At 37.2% G+C, this 23,069-nt stretch overlaps 1 protein-coding gene across 2 annotated transcripts; it reads right to left on the reverse strand.

The window, feature by feature from the left end:
- Positions 1-1,098: 1,098 nt before the first annotated feature.
- On the reverse strand, positions 1,099-22,794 carry LOC127937853 (twisted gastrulation protein homolog 1-A-like). 2 transcript variants are annotated; one of them, XM_052534310.1, is made up of 5 exons: positions 22,289-22,794; positions 20,672-20,813; positions 9,894-9,993; positions 5,757-6,008; positions 1,099-2,473 (listed from the first exon to the last, which is right to left on the reverse strand). In XM_052534310.1, the coding sequence occupies exons 2-5, from the start codon at positions 20,786-20,788 to the stop codon at positions 2,292-2,294; spliced, it is 651 nt and encodes a 216-aa protein (XP_052390270.1). In that variant the 5' UTR covers positions 20,789-20,813; positions 22,289-22,794; the 3' UTR covers positions 1,099-2,291. The 2 variants fall into 2 exon arrangements, with proteins under 2 accessions (XP_052390270.1, XP_052390269.1); XM_052534309.1 differs by lacking the exons at positions 20,672-20,813; positions 22,289-22,794 and adding an exon at positions 10,312-10,388.
- Between the last annotated feature and the right edge of the window lie 275 nt (positions 22,795-23,069).

The following is a 23,069-nucleotide window of genomic DNA, read 5'->3' on the forward strand; positions in this document are numbered from 1 at the left end:
ACGGAACGCGTTTGGGAAAATATACGCAGAGACCATAGACTTATACAGTAAAAATCAAACATCCTTGAAACATTATATAATTAGATATTGTATATTAAATATATAATTTATGTATGTATTTATTAATTTATTTTACAACTTAAAAAAATGTATTACACAACAGAAAATAAATACGCTGAAAGTGACACCTCATGGAGAAAGAGGGATTCGACGAATGTAAACTCTAATAACCAGATCCATCGAACCATTTAAAGACATTCATCATGAATGAGTTTTCCAGCAACGAACTGTTTTCATATACAGCAATCATTTAATAACTAATAAAGATATATTTTGTTGTGAATATTAGAAATGCGTGTAATGTCATTACCATCCTGCAGATGGCAGAAACACAACAGAAACACAACTCTGTTCAGGTCATCAAGTATAAAAGATAACACGAAAACTTAAACCTGTTCGAGATCTCCTTTAGAGAAAAAAATATATATTTCAAAGATCTCTAAGTCAATGAAGTACATAAGCCTCAATTAGTTTTTAGTTTAATTTTTAAATTAAAAATTATGTATGAAAATTAACAATAATAATTTCATTCAGTTCAGGGTTACTATAGTTAACTAAAACTAAAACAATAAATACACTAAACGATATATTAAAATGACTTAAACTGATATTAAAATTTATACAAGTGATATATATATATGTGTGTGTGTGTGTGTGTGTGTGTTTAAAAACAAAATTAAAACAACAAAATTACTAAAACTTTAACAAAAATGAAAAATATATATAAAAACAAAATCAAAATATTAGTGAAACTACAATAGACTATAGACTATAATATATATATAGTAAAAAATACTAAAATAATGTAAATAATTTTCATTTATAAAAATAACTGAAATGTATGCAGCAATTTAAGCTCAACTTGCATTTTGCAGCACTTTACTGAACCTCTCAAAAGTTTTAAAGCAAGAATAGTAAAAGTGTGTCTGAAAGTCAGACAAAGAAAGTCTTTGAGGTCACTAGAAGCATGCAAACACACACACACACACCTGTCAGCTGTCTGACTCTGACTGAGGTCTGACTGATGCTGACTACACCTGACTGTCATGTTGCATTTATTCCAACTTACATTGAGAGTTTGGCAGAGACAAGAGCTGCGGTAAGGGGGTTCACACCAGAACAACAGAATAACTGTTCATATGAACAGGAAATGAACTAGTTAATGGGTAGGTGACATATTGAGAGACTTCATGAAATGTAGTTTTAAAAATGTATTTGTCATGTCTATTTTTAAACGGTAAATATTTTAAATAGTGTCTGAAGAACATTAACAAATATTTTTAAAAGTGAAATGCAAAACTGCAAAATGTTTTTTTTTTAAATAGTGAAAACCTTACAAGTTTCTCAGTTAACAAAATGTGTTCCAAGAATGTTTCCCAATATTTTATGAAAATGTCTTCTGAATGTTCTCTTAATGTTCTAAATGTCAAGTTTTTTTAAATGTAAAAAAAACAATTATTTTGCCTCTTTGTTATACAACATTCCATTTTGTCATTTTGCAAACATTAAGGGGAATGTTACATTCGAATGTTCCCTGAACATTCCGAAACAAGTATTAGGATTTAAAAACATTACACAAATGTCCAAAACATTTAAGAACAAAAAAAGTTTTGTGAAACAATGTATAAATCAATTTTTTCAGAACATTACTAAAGACCAGGTGACTTTATATGAACATTCTATTAGCATTACTGGAAAAACTTTGTTCATAACTTTAAGAGAATTTTCCCTTTTATATTCAGATATATCTTCAACCTAAACTTTGATTGTTAAAATAGCATCCATGTTGTCATTTGTAGTAAAAGACAAAAACAAAAAAACAAAAACCATTTAAATGAAACACTTCTTTGAATTAAAATGAATGTATACAAATACAGATTAAATCTCTTTTTTCATTTCAAATCATCAAATCAAATACTGTACAACATTGTAAATCACCAAAAATACCAGATCAGGAATTACAGCCTTAAACCGCTCTGAATGAATTTGAAAAACATTTACTTTAGTTTTTAATAATCAAACCAGAAATATGAAATGGAAACTATATACAGATGGAATATGACTTGAATGAGAATCAACCTCTACTTGCTGATTTAATACTTCACAAACAATATTGATAACTTACATTAAAAACCCTTGACCTTATTTTCCAAAAGACAAGAATAAGAAACAAGATCTGTAAACAAGAAGAGAAATGGCCAGATGAAGTGTGTAGAGTCAGTATTGAGCTCTCAGATGAGGCAGTTCATGCATTTGACGGCTTTACTGCCATAGTCCAGACATTCAGGGCCGATGCACTCACAACAGGCGTTATGAAACCAGCGGTACTTTGATCCGCCCATCGACTCACAGTACTGCTTACACTGACGGATGGACACGCAGTCATCAAAGTAGACCACCGTACACAAGGCATCTGAGGAATGAGAGCAGAGCCGGAGCAACACATCACAGAAGAGCATGTGTCAACCAGAGTGGAGGAGAGAAGAGAAGAAAAGAGGAGAGACGAGGGGAGGAGAGAAGAAGAGACGAGGAGAGGAGAGGAGAGGAGGAGAGACAAGGACAGAAGAATAGAGGAGAGGAGAGGAGAGGAGGAGAGATGAGGAGAGATGAGGAGAGGAGGAGAGACAAGGACAGAAGAATAGAGGAGAGGAGAGGAGAGGAGGAGAGATGAGGAGAGGAGGAGAGACAAGGACAGAAGAATAGAGGAGAGGAGAGGAGGAGAGGAGAGGAGAGATGAGGAGAGGAGGAGAGACAAGGACAGAAGAATAGAGGAGAGGAGAGGAGAGGAGAGACAAGGACAGAAGAATAGAGGAGAGGAGAGGAGAGGAGAGATGAGGAGAGGAGGAGAGACAAGGACAGAAGAATAGAGGAGAGGAGAGGAGAGGAGAGAGGAGGAGAGGAGAGGAGAGGAGAGACAAGGACAGAAGAATAGAGGAGAGGAGAGGAGAGGAGAGGAGAGGAGAGGAGAGGAGAGATGAGGAGAGGAGGAGAGACAAGGACAGAAGAATAGAGGAGAGGAGAGGAGAGGAGACAAGGACAGAAGAATAGAGGAGATGAGAGGAGAGGAGGAGAGACAAGGACAGAAGAATAGAGGAGAGGAGAGGAGAGGAGAGGATGAGAGACAAGGACAGAAGAATAGAGGAGAGGAGAGGAGAGGAGACAAGGACAGAAGAATAGAGGAGAGGAGAGGAGAGGAGAGGAGACAAGGACAGAAGAATAGAGGAGAGGAGAGGAGAGGAGAGGAGACAAGGACAGAAGAATAGAGGAGAGGAGAGGAGAGGAGAGGAGAGGAGACAAGGACAGAAGAATAGAGGAGAGGAGAGGAGAGGAGAGGAGAGGAGAGGAGAGGAGAGGAGAGGAGAGGAGAGGAGACAAGGACAGAAGAATAGAGGAGAGGAGAGGAGAGGAGAGGAGAGGAGAGGAGAGGAGAGGAGAGGAGACAAGGACAGAAGAATAGAATAGAGGAGAGGAGAGGAGAGGAGACAAGGACAGAAGAATAGAGGAGAGGAGAGGAGAGGAGAGGAGACAAGGACAGAAGAATAGAATAGAGGAGAGGAGAGGAGAGGAGACAAGGACAGAAGAATAGAGGAGAGGAGAGGAGAGGAGAGGAGACAAGGACAGAAGAATAGAGGAGAGGAGAGGAGAGGAGAGGAGAGGAGAGGAGAGGAGAGGAGAGGAGACAAGGACAGAAGAATAGAGGAGAGGAGAGGAGAGGAGACAAGGACAGAAGAATAGAGGAGAGGAGAGGAGAGGAGACAAGGACAGAAGAATAGAGGAGAGGAGAGGAGAGGAGAGGAGACAAGGACAGAAGAATAGAGGAGAGGAGAGGAGAGGAGAGGAGAGGAGAGGAGAGGAGAGGAGAGGAGAGGAGAGGAGAGGAGAGACAAGGACAGAAGAATAGAGGAGAGGAGACAAGGACAGAAGAATAGAGGAGAGGAGACAAGGACAGAAGAATAGAGGAGAGGAGACAAGGACAGAAGAATAGAGGAGAGGAGAGGAGAGGAGAGGAGAGGAGAGATGAGGAGAGGAGGAGAGAGAAGGACAGAAGAATAGAGGAGAGGAGAGGAGAGACAAGGACAGAAGAATAGAGGAGAGGAGAGGAGAGGAGAGGAGACAAGGACAGAAGAATAGAGGAGAGGAGACAAGGACAGAAGAATAGAGGAGAGGAGAGGAGAGGAGAGATGAGGAGAGGAGGAGAGACAAGGACAGAAGAATAGAGGAGAGGAGAGGAGAGGAGAGGAGAGGAGAGACAAGGACAGAAGAATAGAGGAGAGGAGAGGAGAGGAGACGAGGAGGAGAGAAGAGAAGAGACGAGGAGGAAAGGAGAGAAGAGACAAGGCTTACATGTTTATATATCGTACACTATCTTAGGGTGTACTCAAAACAGGCACTGTCCACTTCCAACTGGGCCAGAGCCGGCTAAACGAACTGCCCCCGAGTGCGGCACTGAGCGGTCACACTAGTCAAAACGAACCGGGCTTTGGGGGACAAAACGGTTCAGAACACCTAGTTTGAGTACACCCTTAGACAAAATATTCAAGCTTCTTTTTCCACAGAATGAAAGTATGTTGAATAACGATTTGTGTCTTACACAAAATGTTTGTTTATTTATGCAGATTTGCATTTTTTTAGGCATTACATGAGTTTTTACTCTAGAATTTATTTTCATTATTTTCAAAGTGATTACAATTAGACTTAATTATTAAGATTTTAGCTAAGACTATAAATTCAAGTCAACAAAATAAAAATACAATTATTTTCTTTTTGCATTTACATTTTTTTTTGTGAATGCTGAGAATATATATACCTTTATTCATGCAGTTTACAGTCATTTTAAGCATTACTGTATGTGAGTTTTTATTCTATACTATATATACCCATTTATTCTTACTGATTTAAAATATTTGCTGTTTACATATATATATTTTAGTATATATAGTAAATATTTTAATGCAATATCAATTTCTACATTTAAATGTAAATGTTTTTTCATATGATTTAATTAATAATATTTAATCATATAATCATTTTTATAATAATATAATATAATATAATATAATATAATATAATATAATATAATATAATATAATATAATATAATATAATAATATTTTAACATATAGAAAAAACTGTCCACTGAGAATTTTAATTAGTCACCACTATTAAAAGAATTCTGTCAAATTAATTGTCATCATTTACTCAATCACACATTCCTAACCATTTTCTGACTTTACAGAAACAAAAAAAAGAGAGATCTTGAGCCAAATTATTCAAGTTTCTTTTTTCATACAACGAAAGTGGACTGAATAACGTTTTTCACAAAAAAAAGTAGTTTATTTATGCAGTTGATGGTCAGTTTATTCATCACAAGGTATTTTATTTTATTTTAGAATTATTTAACATTTTTAGGTTATATTTAAGGTTATTAGAGTTGAATAACGATTTTCCATACAAAATTACAAAATCAAAGTTCGCGAGCTCTACAGATTTCATGTCATTTTTAAGTTGCACTTTGGAGCTTTAGAGCATTAAACACCATCCGCTTTCATTGTGTGGAAAATAGCATATTCATTGTTTAACAAAACGTACATTTCTGGCTAAGCTATTCTTTTAAAAAGTTGAATCATGTCTAAACATCTTTGGTATTCTGGGACAAGATAAAATCATGTTTTAATATCTTTTCCCCCCGGTACACACCATCATGGACGCTGCTGCTGCTGCTGGGCAGTGAGATGTTGTGGCTCTGGCCATCGAGCATCTCCAGGAAAGACACCAGGTTCTCGTGGTGGGAAAGTTCATCTGCTACGGGGAAAGACACCACCATCATGTTAATGGGGGCTTCGCCTTCGGTCAGAGCGCGAAAGAGCGATGGGATTGGTTGGTACAGCTCCTCTACGGTGCTCTTAGAGGTGGCAGGACTGTCGTTGTAATTCCTGGGGTTACACATTCCTGTGGGATGGAAAAAAGAACGAACTTACAGACATCATGACGGAAAGCCACAAAACGAACTTTACCAGCAAATATAATCAAAACTGAAGTCTGCATGCTTGCTATATACAGTTCATACTAATAGCCCTAGCAATGAATAATGCATTTTTCTTCCCATTTATTTATTTATGTTAAAAAACTATTGTGGCATAATTTCATAAATTTTTCATATTTAAATGTAAACATTTACATTGTATTTATATTTTATTTTATGAATAATACCTATTCATTATTTATTTTAATCATCATGTTTAAATCTAAATATTAAATGTATTTGAAAAAAAAAAAAAAATATTGAAAAATTCATATTGGTCAACCACTATTAAAGGAAAAGGTTAAACAAAAATTAAACAACTTTGTCATCGTTTACTTAACTCCATGCTATTCCAACCTTTATTTTAAAATAAAAATTTGAATTTCTTTTGAAAAAAACGTTTTGTTTTTTCCTCCATTGAATAAAGGCGGTTGAGTAATTGTTTGTTAAGGAGGTATTTTATAATTTAACTTGATTTAATCAAATAAAATACAATAAAATACAATGAAAGTGATTATTATGATAACTGATTATTAGGATTATTAAGATTTGAGTCAAGACAAAAATAAAATAAAATAAAATATTTTCTGCCTGCATTTTTTTTGCGTGTGTGAGCTTGAATTTTTTAGTAAATATTGTGACACATTTAAAGTCTTGAAAAGACGACTGTGTGCAGCAGCTCCACTCTGAGAGATAAACAGCTGTTAAAGATGGTAATCAGATCAGGAATGAAGGGTTTAATAAAGAGCCGAACGCTGCAGAGATCTTGTGTTTCAGATTATCTGAGTGCGGAGCGACTAACAGCACAGCTGCTTCTGATTAACAAAACCACGGCAGGTTCGGCCTTCAGGAACAACACACATCCCTCCTTTCCCTCTCAGCCAATGAACGAGTGTTTGGAACAGAACAAGCTCTTGAATCTGATGCTTTTATGTCCTTGTTGTGAGAAATGGATGCATTATGCATTGTGTTTATTGATTTAGGTATAATGCATCTTTTTGCATCATATTTTTCACATTTTTGTATGATGCACTTCACACTTTATACTGCTGTCAGAAGAGTGTTCAGCAGCCCTCCTGTCTTCTACAAACTATTCCTAATAATCACTTTATTCTTATAATAATCACTTTATTTTATTTTGTGTCATTAATTTAATTTTATTATTTTATATTATTATTTTATTTGAAAACTTTTTATAATTTTTCTTTTCCTTTATTTAATTTCAGTCATTTTCCATACATCAGATATGTCAAATATATTTGTTTATTAAAATATTTTTACACACTATGGGAGTATTTTTTATAATTTACATTTATACGTATTTACAAAATAAATAAACAGATAATACAATAAAATAAACACATAATGTACAGAATATGTAGAGTGTATGTATTTATAGGAAATTCATTTATAATGCATATTTTTAAATATAATCTATAAATATTATTTAGAATTTCATTTTGATTTAAAAAAAATAATAATTAAAAGTGATTATAATAAGAACTTGTTAATAGCATTAAACAGGAGCTGAGCCAAGACTAAGAACTAATTGTTTGATTTATTAAAATTAGAAATATATAATATAAAATAAGCACATAATGTATTTTTATGGAACATGTATTTATAAGAAAAAAAACTCCATAATGCATTTTTTATATAGTTTAATTTTGATTGATTTAAAAAATAAAAAAGTGATTATTATAAGACCTGGTTAGTAGCATTAAATAGAAGTTGAGCCAAGACTATGAACTAAAAATATTTCTTTTTATTTTATCATTTAATTTGGATTTATTTAAAACAAAATACCTCCACATAATGTATTTTATGTATAAATGTATACTTTTTATAAAAATTTTGATCGATTAAAAAAAAAAAATATATATATATATATATATATATATATATATATATATATATATATATATATATATTGTCACGGGAGGAGCACAAGACAGACACAGTGGGCGTGGCGTCAGGCCTCGGAGAGGCTTTTATTAACAGAAATCATAAAACACAGGGAATAAAAGTGGCCAAAAGGGGAAAGTGTCCAAAATAACAGGGAATCTGGTGTCCTCGTTGTGCTGCGGGGTTCGTGTGGGTCGGGCAGTGTTCATGGAGGAAGGGTCCAGGTAAGGGGCGGAGTCCGGCGGCCGCACGCGCTCCCCTCCTTGGTCCGGGGCGCGAGGGGCGGCGGCTTCCTCTAGCGGCCGCATCTCTCTCGTCGGCCGCGGCGCTGGTAGGGGATGGACGGCCCGGCATCCTGGCCCGTCGGCCGTGTAAACGGGTGCGGTTCTCCTCCGGATCGCGGGTCCGGCTGCTCACGTCTCTTGTGGCGCGGGAGTCCCTCAACGCACCCTTCCTGGACCCACGAGGACACCAGCGTGCATGCACGGGGAAGAGACCGGTCTCCCGAGGAGAGGCGCGTTGGGCTTTTAAACAGCGGCGGGGATGAGGCTCCATTCACATCAGGTGTGCCCCATCACACGCCGCCAGCCCTGACTCGTCCAGCGCCCCTCCTCTCACACACCCACTCCAGTCGGGAGCCTGGTGAAGGGCGGCGATTTAGGACGGGGTGCCGGTGACAATCAGGGAGGAGGCAGCTGACTCGTCACATTCCCCCTCCCAAGCGACATCCCCGTCCCCAGAGCGCCACCCACACGGGAGTGCTACCATCCTCAACCAGACTCCAAACGGTCGGAGTGGGCGGGGATTCCTCTCCGGGCGGTCCTCCCTCTCGCAGCGCACCAGAACAGGGACAGAGAAACCGGGTTTTAGTGACAGCCTCAACCAACCAAAGGGTAAAATGACAATGGAAAAGTCACTTACCCCTTGTGTGGCTGGGAGGCTGTCCCCAGTTTTCCTCCGTCCCAGTCTGGGTTCTCACGAACGTTTGCAAGCGAGAGGGAGTGACGTCACCAGACGTTTCCCAACTGCGCTGTCTAGGCTCCGCCTTGCCCGCATTCTCCACCAGTGTCACGGTATGGAGCACAAGACAGACACAGTGGGCGTGGCGTCAGGCCTCGGAGAGGCTTTTATTAACAGAAATCATAAAACACAGGGAATAAAAGTGGCCAAAAGGGGAAAGTGTCCAAAATAACAGGGAATCTGGTGTCCTCGTTGTGCTGCGGGGTTCGTGTGGGTCGGGCAGTGTTCATGGAGGAAGGGTCCAGGTAAGGGGCGGAGTCCGGCGGCCGCACGCGCTCCCCTCCTTGGTCCGGGGCGCGAGGGGCGGCGGCTTCCTCTAGCGGCCGCATCTCTCTCGTCGGCCGCGGCGCTGGTAGGGGATGGACGGCCCGGCATCCTGGCCCGTCGGCCGTGTAAACGGGTGCGGTTCTCCTCCGGATCGCGGGTCCGGCTGCTCACGTCTCTTGTGGCGCGGGAGTCCCTCAACGCACCCTTCCTGGACCCACGAGGACACCAGCGTGCATGCACGGGGAAGAGACCGGTCTCCCGAGGAGAGGCGCGTTGGGCTTTTAAACAGCGGCGGGGATGGGGCTCCATTCACATCAGGTGTGCCCCATCACACGCCGCCAGCCCTGACTCGTCCAGCGCCCCTCCTCTCACACACCCACTCCAGTCGGGAGCCTGGTGAAGGGCGGCGATTTAGGACGGGGTGCCGGTGACAATCAGGGAGGAGGCAGCTGACTCGTCACAATATATATATATATATAAATAAAATAAAATAAAATAAAATAAAATAAAATAAAATAAAATAAAATAAATATTGTTCATGGACCAGCTGTGAGATTTATTGATTATTTTTTATTTAAAGTGCTGAATGAGTATTGATTATGTATTGATTTCAATCTCACCGACACAGTCGCAGCACTCCTCCCACAGAGAGCTCAAACACAGCATACACTCCTTACAACACGAACAGTTTCCCTCCGACGGCCGGCACTGACACAGACCCTGTACACACACACACAAAATATACATTACGAAAACACAAACACGTGTGCCACAGACAGCCAAGAGTCTTGAAGGAAACATCGAGATCTTTCAGCTGTAAGAGTTAAAAGAAAACCACCCAAGGAGACAAAGAGCATTTAAACATGAGAAATAGCACCAGACTGAAAAGAAACAGAGCTGCAAACTGTTCCAAGCAGAAAAAAAAATAAAAATAAAAACTGTCCAAAGCCCCAGCAGAGAGGGGAAAAAGACTGAGCCAAACCTGGGACACATTTAGAGTTATAATTACAGAGAAAACAGCAGAACACAGACACACACATTCGGCTCTCTGTGTTCGTGTTTTGCCAGCAGTTGCGAGGAAGAGGTCATTTTCCAGATGTGTGTGTTTGTGTGTGTGTGTGTGTGTGTGTGTGTGTGTGAGAGAGAGTTACAACAGAAACACAGAAAAGCCAATACCTGAAAACACACGTGGGCCAGATACTTCCGGAAGAAACAAGCCCAGACAATTCCCGGTCCCTGCTCAGTGCTCTTTAGTTTGGGGAATTGTGTGTGCCATTTCCATGCATTCCTTAAAAGAATCATCGAGCCAAACTACATAAAAGCCATAAAAGCTCAGTTTACTTCACTTCAAGACGCTGAAGCACAACCTGTCCAAACACAGCCTCACAAACTCCTTCTGTACCTGCAAACAGTCCACGCTTTCATCCCGAAAAACAGACGTCACATGAAGACTGACTGAGACTATAATCTCTGATAAAGCATAAAAAAAATTAATTGTTACCCCTCAGTTCTCACAATTAATTTATTACATTTTCAGTCACTTAATAAATAATATCACTACATTCTTGGTTAAATATACACAATTGAACTCATGAGAATGAAAAAAAAAATGTATTCTAACATTTTTTATATTAGAATAATATTTTAAAATTTTATTTTATTTAAAAAAAAGCCCTATATATATATATATATATATATATATATATATACACACAAACATATATATATACAAACACACACATTTTGTTTTTACAAAATATTTTTTTATATTATTACAATTATTATAATTGTAATACTATTATGTTTTTCCTGTTCTTTTATGAATGATTTATCAGTGAATGCTATTGTTATTACACAAATTATTATTCAAAGCATTTGTTAAAATAATCTTTCTTCTTAACGCTCAACCTCTAAATCAAGTTTCCGGTTCTGCTTTTAATAATAATTTTATCTTTTTATGTAAATATATATTTTTTTTTTCACAGATTTACTTTACAAATATGACACATTACAGAAGATAATGTTTAATGATGATCCAGCTATATACATTCTCACACTTAATTTAATTGCAAGTAAGTAAATAAATAGATTCCTTTAATGTATCCTCAAAATCTTTGAATCTATTTTCCTGTTTGGCTGGAAAATATTATCTAGAATTATATATATAATTTTTAAAGCAATTAATTTTTTTTCCAGTTTTACTCTGAAATATGACACATAACAGAAGTAACATGCTTCATGCTGACTTATGTTGAGCTCATTTAATGCCTCAGTAATAATAATGTACAGTGTTTGTCATGACAATAAAGCACATTAAACTGAAACGGCTGACATTCAGTCCTCCTCTCTCCTCTCGCTGCTCTCCAGGAACAAAAACACCCAAATACACACGTTTCTATATAAGTGTTATTTGCTGGAGCACAGGGCTGTTCAGGCAGCAGAACAACAGAGAGCAGGAGAAAGTGTGTGTGTGTGTGTGTGTGCTGCACGAGTGTGAAAGTGCTCTGAGCGGACGGGACGTGTGCTGCCTTGCCCCACAAAGCATTCATGAGTGACTAAAACAACCTGGGCTTCCCCACCTCGAGACACACGACTGACAGCCCACCGCTCACAGTAACCACACACACACACACACACACACACACACACACACACACACACACACACACACACGCATTCACATTTATCAGATTTCAAACATAAGCAACTTACATAACAACCACCTAACTATAGCAACACACCAGTAACCATGCAGGGCATCCTGGCAATGTCCCAGCAACTCTGGGTGGATGAAGAATCGATATTGTGTCGAAAAAATGTATCCATCATATCAATAATAACATTTTGAGTAATATTCGATATTAAGCCTACATCTTGATGATCGGGCACATGAAACAAACACACACACTGCTATTTTACAGTTAATTGTGCTTCTCAAAATAATAATAATTAGAACAAAAATACAGATTATTATAACATTGCATTGATTTATTGTAATTTTTACTATTATTTTAACATCAGACAATTTAAGCACCTTATTTTAAAAAAAGTTTTGTTCAAAATTAATCAGTTATATTTTCATCTGTTTACATTTTTAAGAAATTAAATTGTTTAATTCAAGTGTAAAAATTTTTTGTATTATTAGAAATTTTTGATGTAGAAAAATAAAACAAAAACACAAAATTTGGGAAAAACAAAACTGTTTTTATGGGGCTCCAAATTATTGCAAATTTCATTGTTATTTTATTATTATTTGTATAATACTATAATATTTAATAAAAGTAATAATATTCAAAACGCCCTCACAACAAACCAGCAACCCCTCTGAAAACCTTAGCAAGCACACAAGACCCAGAGAAGAAGAATCTGTTTTTTTGTTTTGAGCAGGTTTGTCTCGTCTGTTCTCGTTTATCTCTCATCTGTGCGTGTGCCAGGCTGTTTCTCGTCTAACGTCATCAACCTCTTTGTTTATTCCCCAGAAAGATGTCTCACATCCCGAGACTGTCTGTCTCCGTCTCTCTTCCTCTGCCAGCCTCACCGGGACACACAGACCAGAGTAAACACAACCAGCAGAGACACGCACAGATCCAATCACACGTCACGCAGGGGCGGATCTACCGGGGTGGCATAAGAAAAGAAAGCCTTGCCACCCCTGCTGCCACCCCAGTTGGCAGCAACGAATTAAAGGTTATGGCCAATTTGAAAATTTACGAGCGCGAATCTTTCGTGATTCGTGATCCCGCTCCGAACTCCCGAACTGATTCAAATGATTTGCGATCCCCAAACTGACTCAAATGATTCGCGAACCCGCTTTGAACTCCCGAACTGACTCAAATGATTCGCGAACTTGCTACAAACTCTCGAACTGATTCAAATGATTCGTGATCCCGCTCCGAACTCCCGAATTGATTCAAATGATCCGCGAAGCCGCTCCGAACTCTCGAATTGATTCAAATGATCCGCGAAGCCGCTCCGAACTCCCGAACTTATTCAAATGATTTGCGATCCCCAAACTGACTCAAATGATTCGCGAACCCGCTCCTAAATCTCGAACTGACTCAAATGATTCGCTATCCCGCTCCGAACTCCCAAACTGACTCAAATGATTCGCGATCCCCATAACTGACTCAAATGATTCGCGATCCCGCTACGAACTCCCGAACTGATTCAAATGATTCGCGATCCCTAAACTGACTCAAATGATTCGCGAACCTGCAACCGAACTGCCGAACTGACTCAAATTATTCGCGATCCCGCCCCGAACTCCCAAACTGACTCAAATGATTCGCGATCCCCATAACTGATTCAAATGATTCGCGATCCCTAAACTGACTCAAATGATTCGCCAACCCGCTCCGAACTCCCGAACTGATTCAAATGATTTGCGATCCCCAAACTGACTCAAATGATTCGTGATCCCATTCTGAGCTCCCGAACTGACTCAAATGATTCGCGAACCCGCTCCGAACTCTGACATATTCAGATATAAATGTACTTTTAAAAAGCGTCAGGATACCTAAAAACTTCGTTTTGTGTAAGAACTTTCACACTTTCATTCATAAATTTATGGAAGCATATGGGTAGCATTATTCAATTTGGGATGTAATATGCAAAATGACAATGCAATATGTAAAATGGCAATGCATTTCTGTATTTACATTTACATTTTCCAATACATTTGTGCAACGTTTGGTGCAAAATGAAAATGAAAATTAAATTACATAATTTTAATTTGCCATTTACTACACCAGTTTTAATATGTAAAATGAATATTAATTTTAACGCTTTATAAGTTGCAAAATTAAAATGAAAATGTATTACAGAAATGATTAGATATGTTTAACATGTTAAAGCAAAAACTGTGGCAAAATGATCATTTAAATGCTATTTTTCTTAATTGCATTAACACTCACAGTCAAGACACTTACGATTGCATTTTCATTCGGTGTCCCCCAATGAATGTAGCAAAACTCAATGTGCACATTGAAAATGCATTCCGAGCCGATCACGTGTCCCCGCCCTCGCGCCACGTCAATCATTGTGTGAACAAGGCGGGGCTTACAGAAGGTCAGAGACTCAAGTCTCAAGAAGAGGATTCAATCAAATGAGACAACATAGACAAGACAGTTGGTCCGTGTATGTTTTGATCATTTCGGTTTATGGCTTCAATATTTCATTCGGACTTGTGGGCGGAGCTGAAACGCTGCTTTCATCTGATTGGTCGAATCGGAGCGGTTTTCATCTGACAGCCTTCAGCTGAAATGTCTGAAACTACACTCACTGTTAATTAGCATAATATTTGAATCAGATGTAGCTGGGCACATAATTCGTGCTGCTGAGACCTGCAAATTATTTCTAGGTTGTAGTATTGTATGAATATTGTCCCACTGATAAAAACAGTGCAAATAGTTCTGTCCCTTTGGATAACAGTAAAGTGGAAATATAGTTAAATTTATGAAATAAAATTAAATAGGATTTTTTGGGAAGGTAAGTCTGGCCAGTTATACAAGCAACACGAGTCGGACGAGTCTAAAGATATGAGCTGAATTGGGTGAAACATTAAAGTTCTAGTCTGTGTCAATTACTCTCATAATAAATAATAATAATAATGTTAACTGTATTTTTCGGTATAAGTTGCATCATTCCAAAAATACGTCATGACGAGGAAAAAAACATATATAAGTCGCACTGGACTATATGTCACATTTATTCAGGACCAAGAGAAAACATTACCGTCTACAGCCGCGAGAGGGCGCTCTGGGGTAGGCTACTGGAGCACTGAGCAGCATAGAGCTAATTTTACTATTTTTATTTAGAAATGTAACTATATTCATTTTTACAATTATTTATTAATGTCACACACACACACACACACACACATACCTTGTGCCTTATGACTTAAAAGATGAGAGTGGTAAATGTTACAGACATGGAACTGTTCAGTCTATTATTGATTTTAATTTCCACTTCACTGTTATCCAAAGGGACAGAACTATTTGCACTGTATTTATCAGTGGGACAATATTCATACAATACTACAACCTAGAAATAATTTGCAGGTCTCAGCAGCACGAATTATGTGCCCAGCTACATCTGATTCAAATATTATGCTAATTAACAGTGAGCGTAGTTTCAGACATTTCAGTGCTTCACTCGCACTGACTCTTATTCTGTCTGAAAGAATGACAAGACCGAGCTGAAGGCTGTCAGATGAAAACCGCTCCGATTCGACCAATCAGATGAAAGCAGCGTTTCAGCTCCGCCCACAAGTCCGAATGAAATATTGAAGCCATAAACCGAAATGATCAAAACATACACGGACCAACTGTCTTGTCTATGTTGTCTCAATTGATTGAATCCTCTTCTTGAGACTTGAGTCTCTGACCTTCTGTAAGCCCCGCCTTGTTCACACAATGATTGACGTGGCGCGAGGGCGGGGACACGTGATCGGCTCGGAATGCATTTTCAATGTGCACATTGAGTTTTGCTACATTCATTGCGGGACACCGAATGAAAATGCAATCGTGATTGTCTTGACTGTGAGTGTTAATACAATTAAAAAAAATAGCATTTAAATGATCATTTTGCCACAGTTTTTGCTTTAACATGTTAAACATATCTAATCATTTCTGTAATACATTTTCATTTTAATTTTGCAACTTATAAAGCGTTAAAATTAATATTCATTTTACATATTAAAACTGGTGTAGTAAATGGCAAATGAAAATTATGTAATTTAATTTTCATTTTCATTTTGCACCAAACGTTGCACAAATGTATTGGAAAATGTAAATGTAAATACAGAAATGCATTGCCATTTTACATATTGCATTGTCATTTTGCATATTACATCCCAAATTGAATAATGCTACCCATATGCTTCCATATAAATTCACCCCGTTTGTGTTTGAAAAGCGACAGGGATTGAATCGCGGAAATGGAACTTGCCAAAGCAGAACGTCACGGTAGGCCATTTTTTAATGAATAAATCAAAAATAGAGCATTTAATCAAATCTCGATATGGACTAGTGTCTGAAATATTAAAGGTGTTCAGTACCATCGCTCCCTACACGCAGAGTAGGGCACCATCCCAGATGCTCAAAAAAAAAAAAAAAATCTTCCTCCATTCTCCCATCCGCGCTCGTGACCGCTCGCACCTCATGTTTGCGGCTGAATGTTCATAATTGATGGATGAACATCTATGACCGGGTAGAGTACATCAGCAATCCAGCGAAGAGAAAAGAAAACTAAAAGTAAAAAAAAATAATAAAAAAAAAACAGACATAAAGTTGGCTTGACATTGGACGTTACAGTTACATGCGATATCGGTATACACTTTTCTAATGTCAGTAGCATTTGAAGATAATGACTTATAGTCATAAAAACAACGGTAATTGTTCATCTAGGTGACAGCTATAATGTACAATTGTATTAAATGTTTGTTATTTATTAAAATTATCTGTAAATCATATGTAAATTATGCCACTCTTTCACATGGGCTCAAACGCCCAAAAAATTTGAAGCTCAATAGCATTTGAGGAGAAAGACTTGCAGTCATAAAACAATTGTAATGTGTTCATTTAGGTGTCAGCTACAATGCACACCTTATACATTTTCAATATATTAATATATTCCTGTGAAAGTTTTTTTTTTACGAAAATTACCCATGATTTTAACAATAACACCACAAATCATTGTTCTTGTAGCCATGGTAACTGCAAATTAACCATGGTTTTGTTACTTCAAATAATAATTTAAAAAGTATTAATATACTGTAATATTTGTTGTATATATATATTTTTTTTTTGTTGTTGTTGCTATAAAAACAGACCTAAGCAATCAATAGCCTTTAAAATGACTTAAAATGCATTATATAAAAAAATTATGAGCCAATGATGATTGGTTAATAATAACACTGTTAAAATACATAATGTAGGCAAATACAAAATAAACTATTTATGTACATGTTATTACAAATGCCATGTGATTGCTGCTGTTACAATCAAATCCTTGTTTAGTCTACTGACCAAACATTTAATTTAAATATTCACTTAATCTTTCATTTTTGGACACCTTTTTGCAATAGATGACACAGGCTTTATAATTTCTTCAACAAAAAAAACGTGCATATCACAACCCTTACAAAAATAAACCATGGTTTTATCATAGTAAAACTGCTTAGTTTCCTTTTGCATGATTTCTGAATGCTTGAGACTATAAAATAAATTAGAGTCATAATAAAGTTATAGCCACAGGTAAATGTCGAGAGCTACAATTGTGATTTGTAAATAATACAATTTATTCATTTAGTTTTTTATTTGATTAAAGTTCACACACACACACACACTGAAGCACGCGTGGTGTTTTCAGCTCTTCACTATATTGATGCATGATGAATGCTACACATGTGCACATCAGTGCGTTCTGAGAGGATTTCACCATTTCATTTGATAAAACTATCGTCATTCATTCGTATCGTATACACAGACTAACAGAAACGGCAATGTCTTAATGACAACCTGTTAAAATAAAAATTTCGATATAACTTGAAGAAACTCAAACAGAAATATAGTACTATTGCACAGTAGAGTATGCTATACTTCAAGTAGGTCTATTAGCTAATAATAATAGTTAATTAAAAAACACAGAAACTCTGTCTACAACCCACCAAAATAAAAGTTTGGTCTAACTCAAAGAAATGATTTAAGAAATTGCTTATTAAAATATACTTTAAAAAAGATATACTAAAACATTATTTTAAAGGAATATCACACAAGTTTTCATAGAAGTTTTAATTTAAACTTGCCAAAACAATAACACCACATTTTTCAAAAACAATTTCTAAAAGTACATTTGTATTTGTATAATGTTTATTTATTTATTATTATTGTCAGCTAATAAAACCTAACCTTCAGGGACCATATTCATATTACATCTAAGGCTAAATGTAGCTCTTGACTGGTTGAGTTAGATGATGATTAACACTAAACAGTAGAAAATCAGTTGAGTCTCCCCATCTGTAAATGTCACTGGCTGTTAAAATCTTGTGTTTCTTATAATAAATTGACATATTGATAACACTGAACCTTTTATAATGCTCTTAATGACATGTCGATGCATACTGTATGCATTAGTGAGTGTGGGGGTGCTTATGGGGTATGGTCACTTATTTCTTATATGAACTGTTTCAAATGCAAGACATTGATTGCATGAGATTGAGTTTGTAAATGATAGCCTGTGTCCTTTTGTAGTGTGCACATAATTATTGAATTTTTATCATCAAACTGTGATAACTGTGACTAAATTCAGTATAGTATATACGTCTGCCATATGTTGCCACCCCTCAAAAATTCCTGCCCCCTTCTCGCCTCCCCATCAAAATTTTTCTAGATCCGCCCCTGCACGTCAGAGAGAGAGAGAGAGAGAGAGAGAGAGACAGAGAGAGACAGAGAGAGAGAGACAGACAGCGAGAGAAGAAAAAAAGAAAGAAACAAAGAAAGAATACAAATGATTATGAAAGCAGAAATAAAATAAAATAAATAATTAAGGGTGGATGTAGGACTTTCCCAAACACACCATCATGACAGTCCTGCACCGTGGTTTTTCTATGACTCATGCTGGAATATTAGTCTGTTACCATCTGACCCACACCTCTACCTCCATCAGCATCTCTTGTTAGGGCAGACATCTAGATGTACAACTACAAATCATCATTCAGACACATGCACACCGGAACACACACACTCTCTCTCTCACACAAACACACTCACACACACTCACACCCAGAAACACACACACACACACACACACACACACACACACACACACACACACACACACACACACACACACACTCACTCTCTCACAAACACACTCACACACACTCAAACCCAGACAAACACACACACTCTCTCTCACACACACACTCACTCTCTCACAAACACACTCACACCCAGAAAAACACACACACACACACACACACACACACACACACACACACACACACACACACACACACACTCACTCTCTCACAAACACACTCACACACACTCAAACCCAGACAAACACACACACTCTCTCTCACACACACACTCACTCTCTCACAAACACACTCACACCCAGAAAAACACACACACACACACACACACACATGTCTGGTCAGCTATCCTTGTGGGGACTCTCCATAGGTGTAATGGTTTTATACTGTACAGACCGTATTTTCTATCGCCCTTCACCAACCCTACCCCTAAACCTAACCCTCACAGGAAACTTTCTGCATTTTTAGATTTTCAAGAACTTCATTCTGTGTAATTTATTAGCTTGTTTACCCGTGGGGACCTCAATTTAGGTCCCCACCGTGACACGAGTCCCCATGAGTCTGTGTGTATTCAGGTTTAAGTCCCCACCAGAATAGAAAAACAAGTACACACACACACACTCACACACACTCACTCACACACACACACACACACACACACACACACACACACACACACACACACACACACACACACACACACTCTCTCTCTCTCTCACAAACACATTCACACCCACTCTCTCACAAACACATTCACTCACACACACACACACACACACACACACACACACACACACACACACACACACACACACACACACACTCTCTCTCTCTCTCTCTCTCTCTCTCTCTCACAAACACATACACACCCACTCTCTCATAAACACACTCACACACACACACACAAATACACTCTCTCTCGCTCTCTCACAAACACTCACTCTCTCACAAACACATTCACACACACACACACACACACACACAGGTGCCAGGAAGAAAAAGCTTCTGACTGGAACTTTATCACAATACTATGACGTTCAAAACATTATGATAAGAAACAGAAATGTAAATGCATTGTTCTCCTGTTTCACTCTGACATTTCATTCTGGGAATGTTTTCAAACATTTTTCAGTATTCCACATGTCCAACTTTTGTTAAAAAATTCCTAAAGCTAAACCAATGACTCTTTGTTAATGATAATTAGAGTTTCTTTGAGTGTTGTAACGTTTACTGAGTCCAGAACCCTCTGCTGGAGCTCCTACACCTTCTGACCTGTGCATTTACATTCCTTTAACAGCCATTCATGCTTATAACATACCTGCTTTTATGAATAAGCATGATATACAGATTTTATACTCTCAAAACACACAATTTATATCTGATGAAATATTTCAGAACAAATTATATTCACTACAGACATTTTCCATGACTTCTCAACGCCCTGATATTTTCCATGAGAGCCCAGACTAGTGGAATTCAGCATGAATGGATATTAAAATGTAGATAAAGATGGAAACTTCAATTCCCAAAAGAGGAATCATTGGGAACTGATCTGCTGTGATAAATAAGTGTCTGTCTTACCTGCAGAAGACATTTGCTGACGTCACTGGCACACAGAGCTTTGTTACAACCGCTGATGACGGTCAATCCAGACAGAAGGAATAACAGAGAGATCAGGACGGGACAGAGGAACCGCATCCTGACCCAAACTCCACACACCTGCCTTCAACACAGACCAAGTGTTAACAGATCAGATGATGTCATTTATTCATTTAGCAGAGCAACTTACAAATGAGGACAAGGGAAGCAATCAAAATACAACAAAAGAGCAATGATATACAAGTGCTATAACAAGTTTTAGTTAGCTTAAACTAAGGTTAGAGGTTTTTATATATATATATATAATTGTATAATAAATGAAAAGAAAATAGAATACAAAAATATTAGAAAGGTAGTTAGATTTTTTTTTTTTTAAGAATAGAATTAGAATAGTGAGTGTTAAAATTAGAGGGTCAAATAAAGATGGAAGAGATGTGTTTTAAGCCGATTCTTGAAGATGGCTAAGGACTCAGCTGCTCGGATTGAGTTGGTAAGGTGGGTCATTCCACCAGGAGGGAACATTTAATTTAATAGTCCGTAAAAGTGACTTTGTGCTTCTTTGGGATGGCACAATCAAGCGACGTTCACTTGCAGAACGCAAGCTTCTAGAGGCACATAAGTCTGAAGTAACGAATTTAGGTAAATGGGTGCAGAGCCAGTGGTAGTTTTGTAGGCAAACATCAATGCCTTGAATTTTATGTGAGCAGCTACTGGAAGCCAGTGCAAATTGATAAACAGAGGTGTGACATGTATTCTTTTAAGCTCATTAAAATTAGATTTGTAAATTTGTCTGAATTAATTGTAAAGGTTTGATAGAATTGGCTGGAAGACCTGCAGAGAGAGCATTGCAATAGTACAGCCTGGACAGAACAAGAGCTTGAACAAGGAGTTGAGAATCATGTTCCATGTAATATATAGAAATATATGTCTAAAAAAAAAATAACATTCAGGCAAATTAAATATAGATTTGGATTTAATGAATAAAATGTATTTAATAAATAAATAATTACAAAAACAAAATTATATATATATATATATATATATATATATATATATATATATATATTACTATTTATTATTATATAATAAAATTACTAAATGTTTGGTTAAGTATACACAATGAATGAGAAAATATATTTCTATGCAAAATAGAAAAATATGATTTAAAATATTATATATATATTATATATACACACATTTATATATATATATATATATATATATATATATATATATATATATATTAAATACAGTACTTTCAGAACTTTTATGGATAGCATAAATCACTTTTTTTTTTTTTTTTTTAAGGAAACTTATAATCCAGTTACGTCACATTCAAGCAAATTAAATACAGATTTGGAATGCAGAACATTGACAAATTTTTCAGCAGTGTTGAACGTTCTTTCCTCACATGAAATACACATAAAAACAAAGAAAAGCTTAGCATAAACGCCCCAAAGACTCTTATAATGAATAGTACAGAGCTGGTGATTCTATATTATAGCAAACATGACGCAAAAACATTGTGATTATCACGTCACAGATCTGGCATACGTCACATCTTTACATGCATTTGGCAAATAAAATAAGCGTACTTACTGTGTCACTTTGAAGCGTTCTCAACACGTTCCTTTGGTTTTTGACGTTCTCTCATGCGGATCTCTGGTCTTAGCTTCTCTTACTCTGAATAGAAACATGAGCGGTGATTCATAGAAATGGAAGAAGTGAGTAGAACGGCAATTAGCATAAAATATGTGTCTCAAAGGGGGCGTGGCTTACTGGCTCGGATCAGTCGGAAATTACGGATCTACACAATAAATCTTTTTTTAACTCTTCGCTATGTATTTTATGTCTAGTGTTATTATAAAGCATCGATTATTGTTCAGAACTCTGTTAAAACAGGAAGAAGCGAACAAATGAGGTCACATGATACCCGTTACTTTTCCCAGCGCCGGTGGGTTTCAGCCAATCACAGTCGCAGATTTACGTATCGCTGCCCGATGAACTCTGATCTCAGCAGGAAGAGGCGCGCACAGATTATTCTCCTTATGATAAACTGGAAGGATTTTTTTCTCAATTTGTAAGTCGTTTTGAATAAAAGGACCTGCCAAATTATTAAAGGTTTCATAACGGCTCAACAAAAGCACATGCATCATTGTTGTTAGAAATTTGGACTGCTAACTGAAAGTTTGGTGGGTCAATCACTATTAACTATCCAATATATTATTATTATTATTTATAAGTAATACAATTATAATTTAAATGACACGAATTATAAAGATTTTTTTTTATTCGCTTAAATAAGAATTCGTATTATTATATATTAATATTTTCATATAGATAATATATGCATATAAATTATAGCTCCAAAAAAATGCAA

Source organism: Carassius gibelio, chromosome A2, assembly GCF_023724105.1.
Source record: "Carassius gibelio isolate Cgi1373 ecotype wild population from Czech Republic chromosome A2, carGib1.2-hapl.c, whole genome shotgun sequence".
Taxonomy (NCBI): Eukaryota; Metazoa; Chordata; class Actinopteri; order Cypriniformes; family Cyprinidae; genus Carassius; species Carassius gibelio.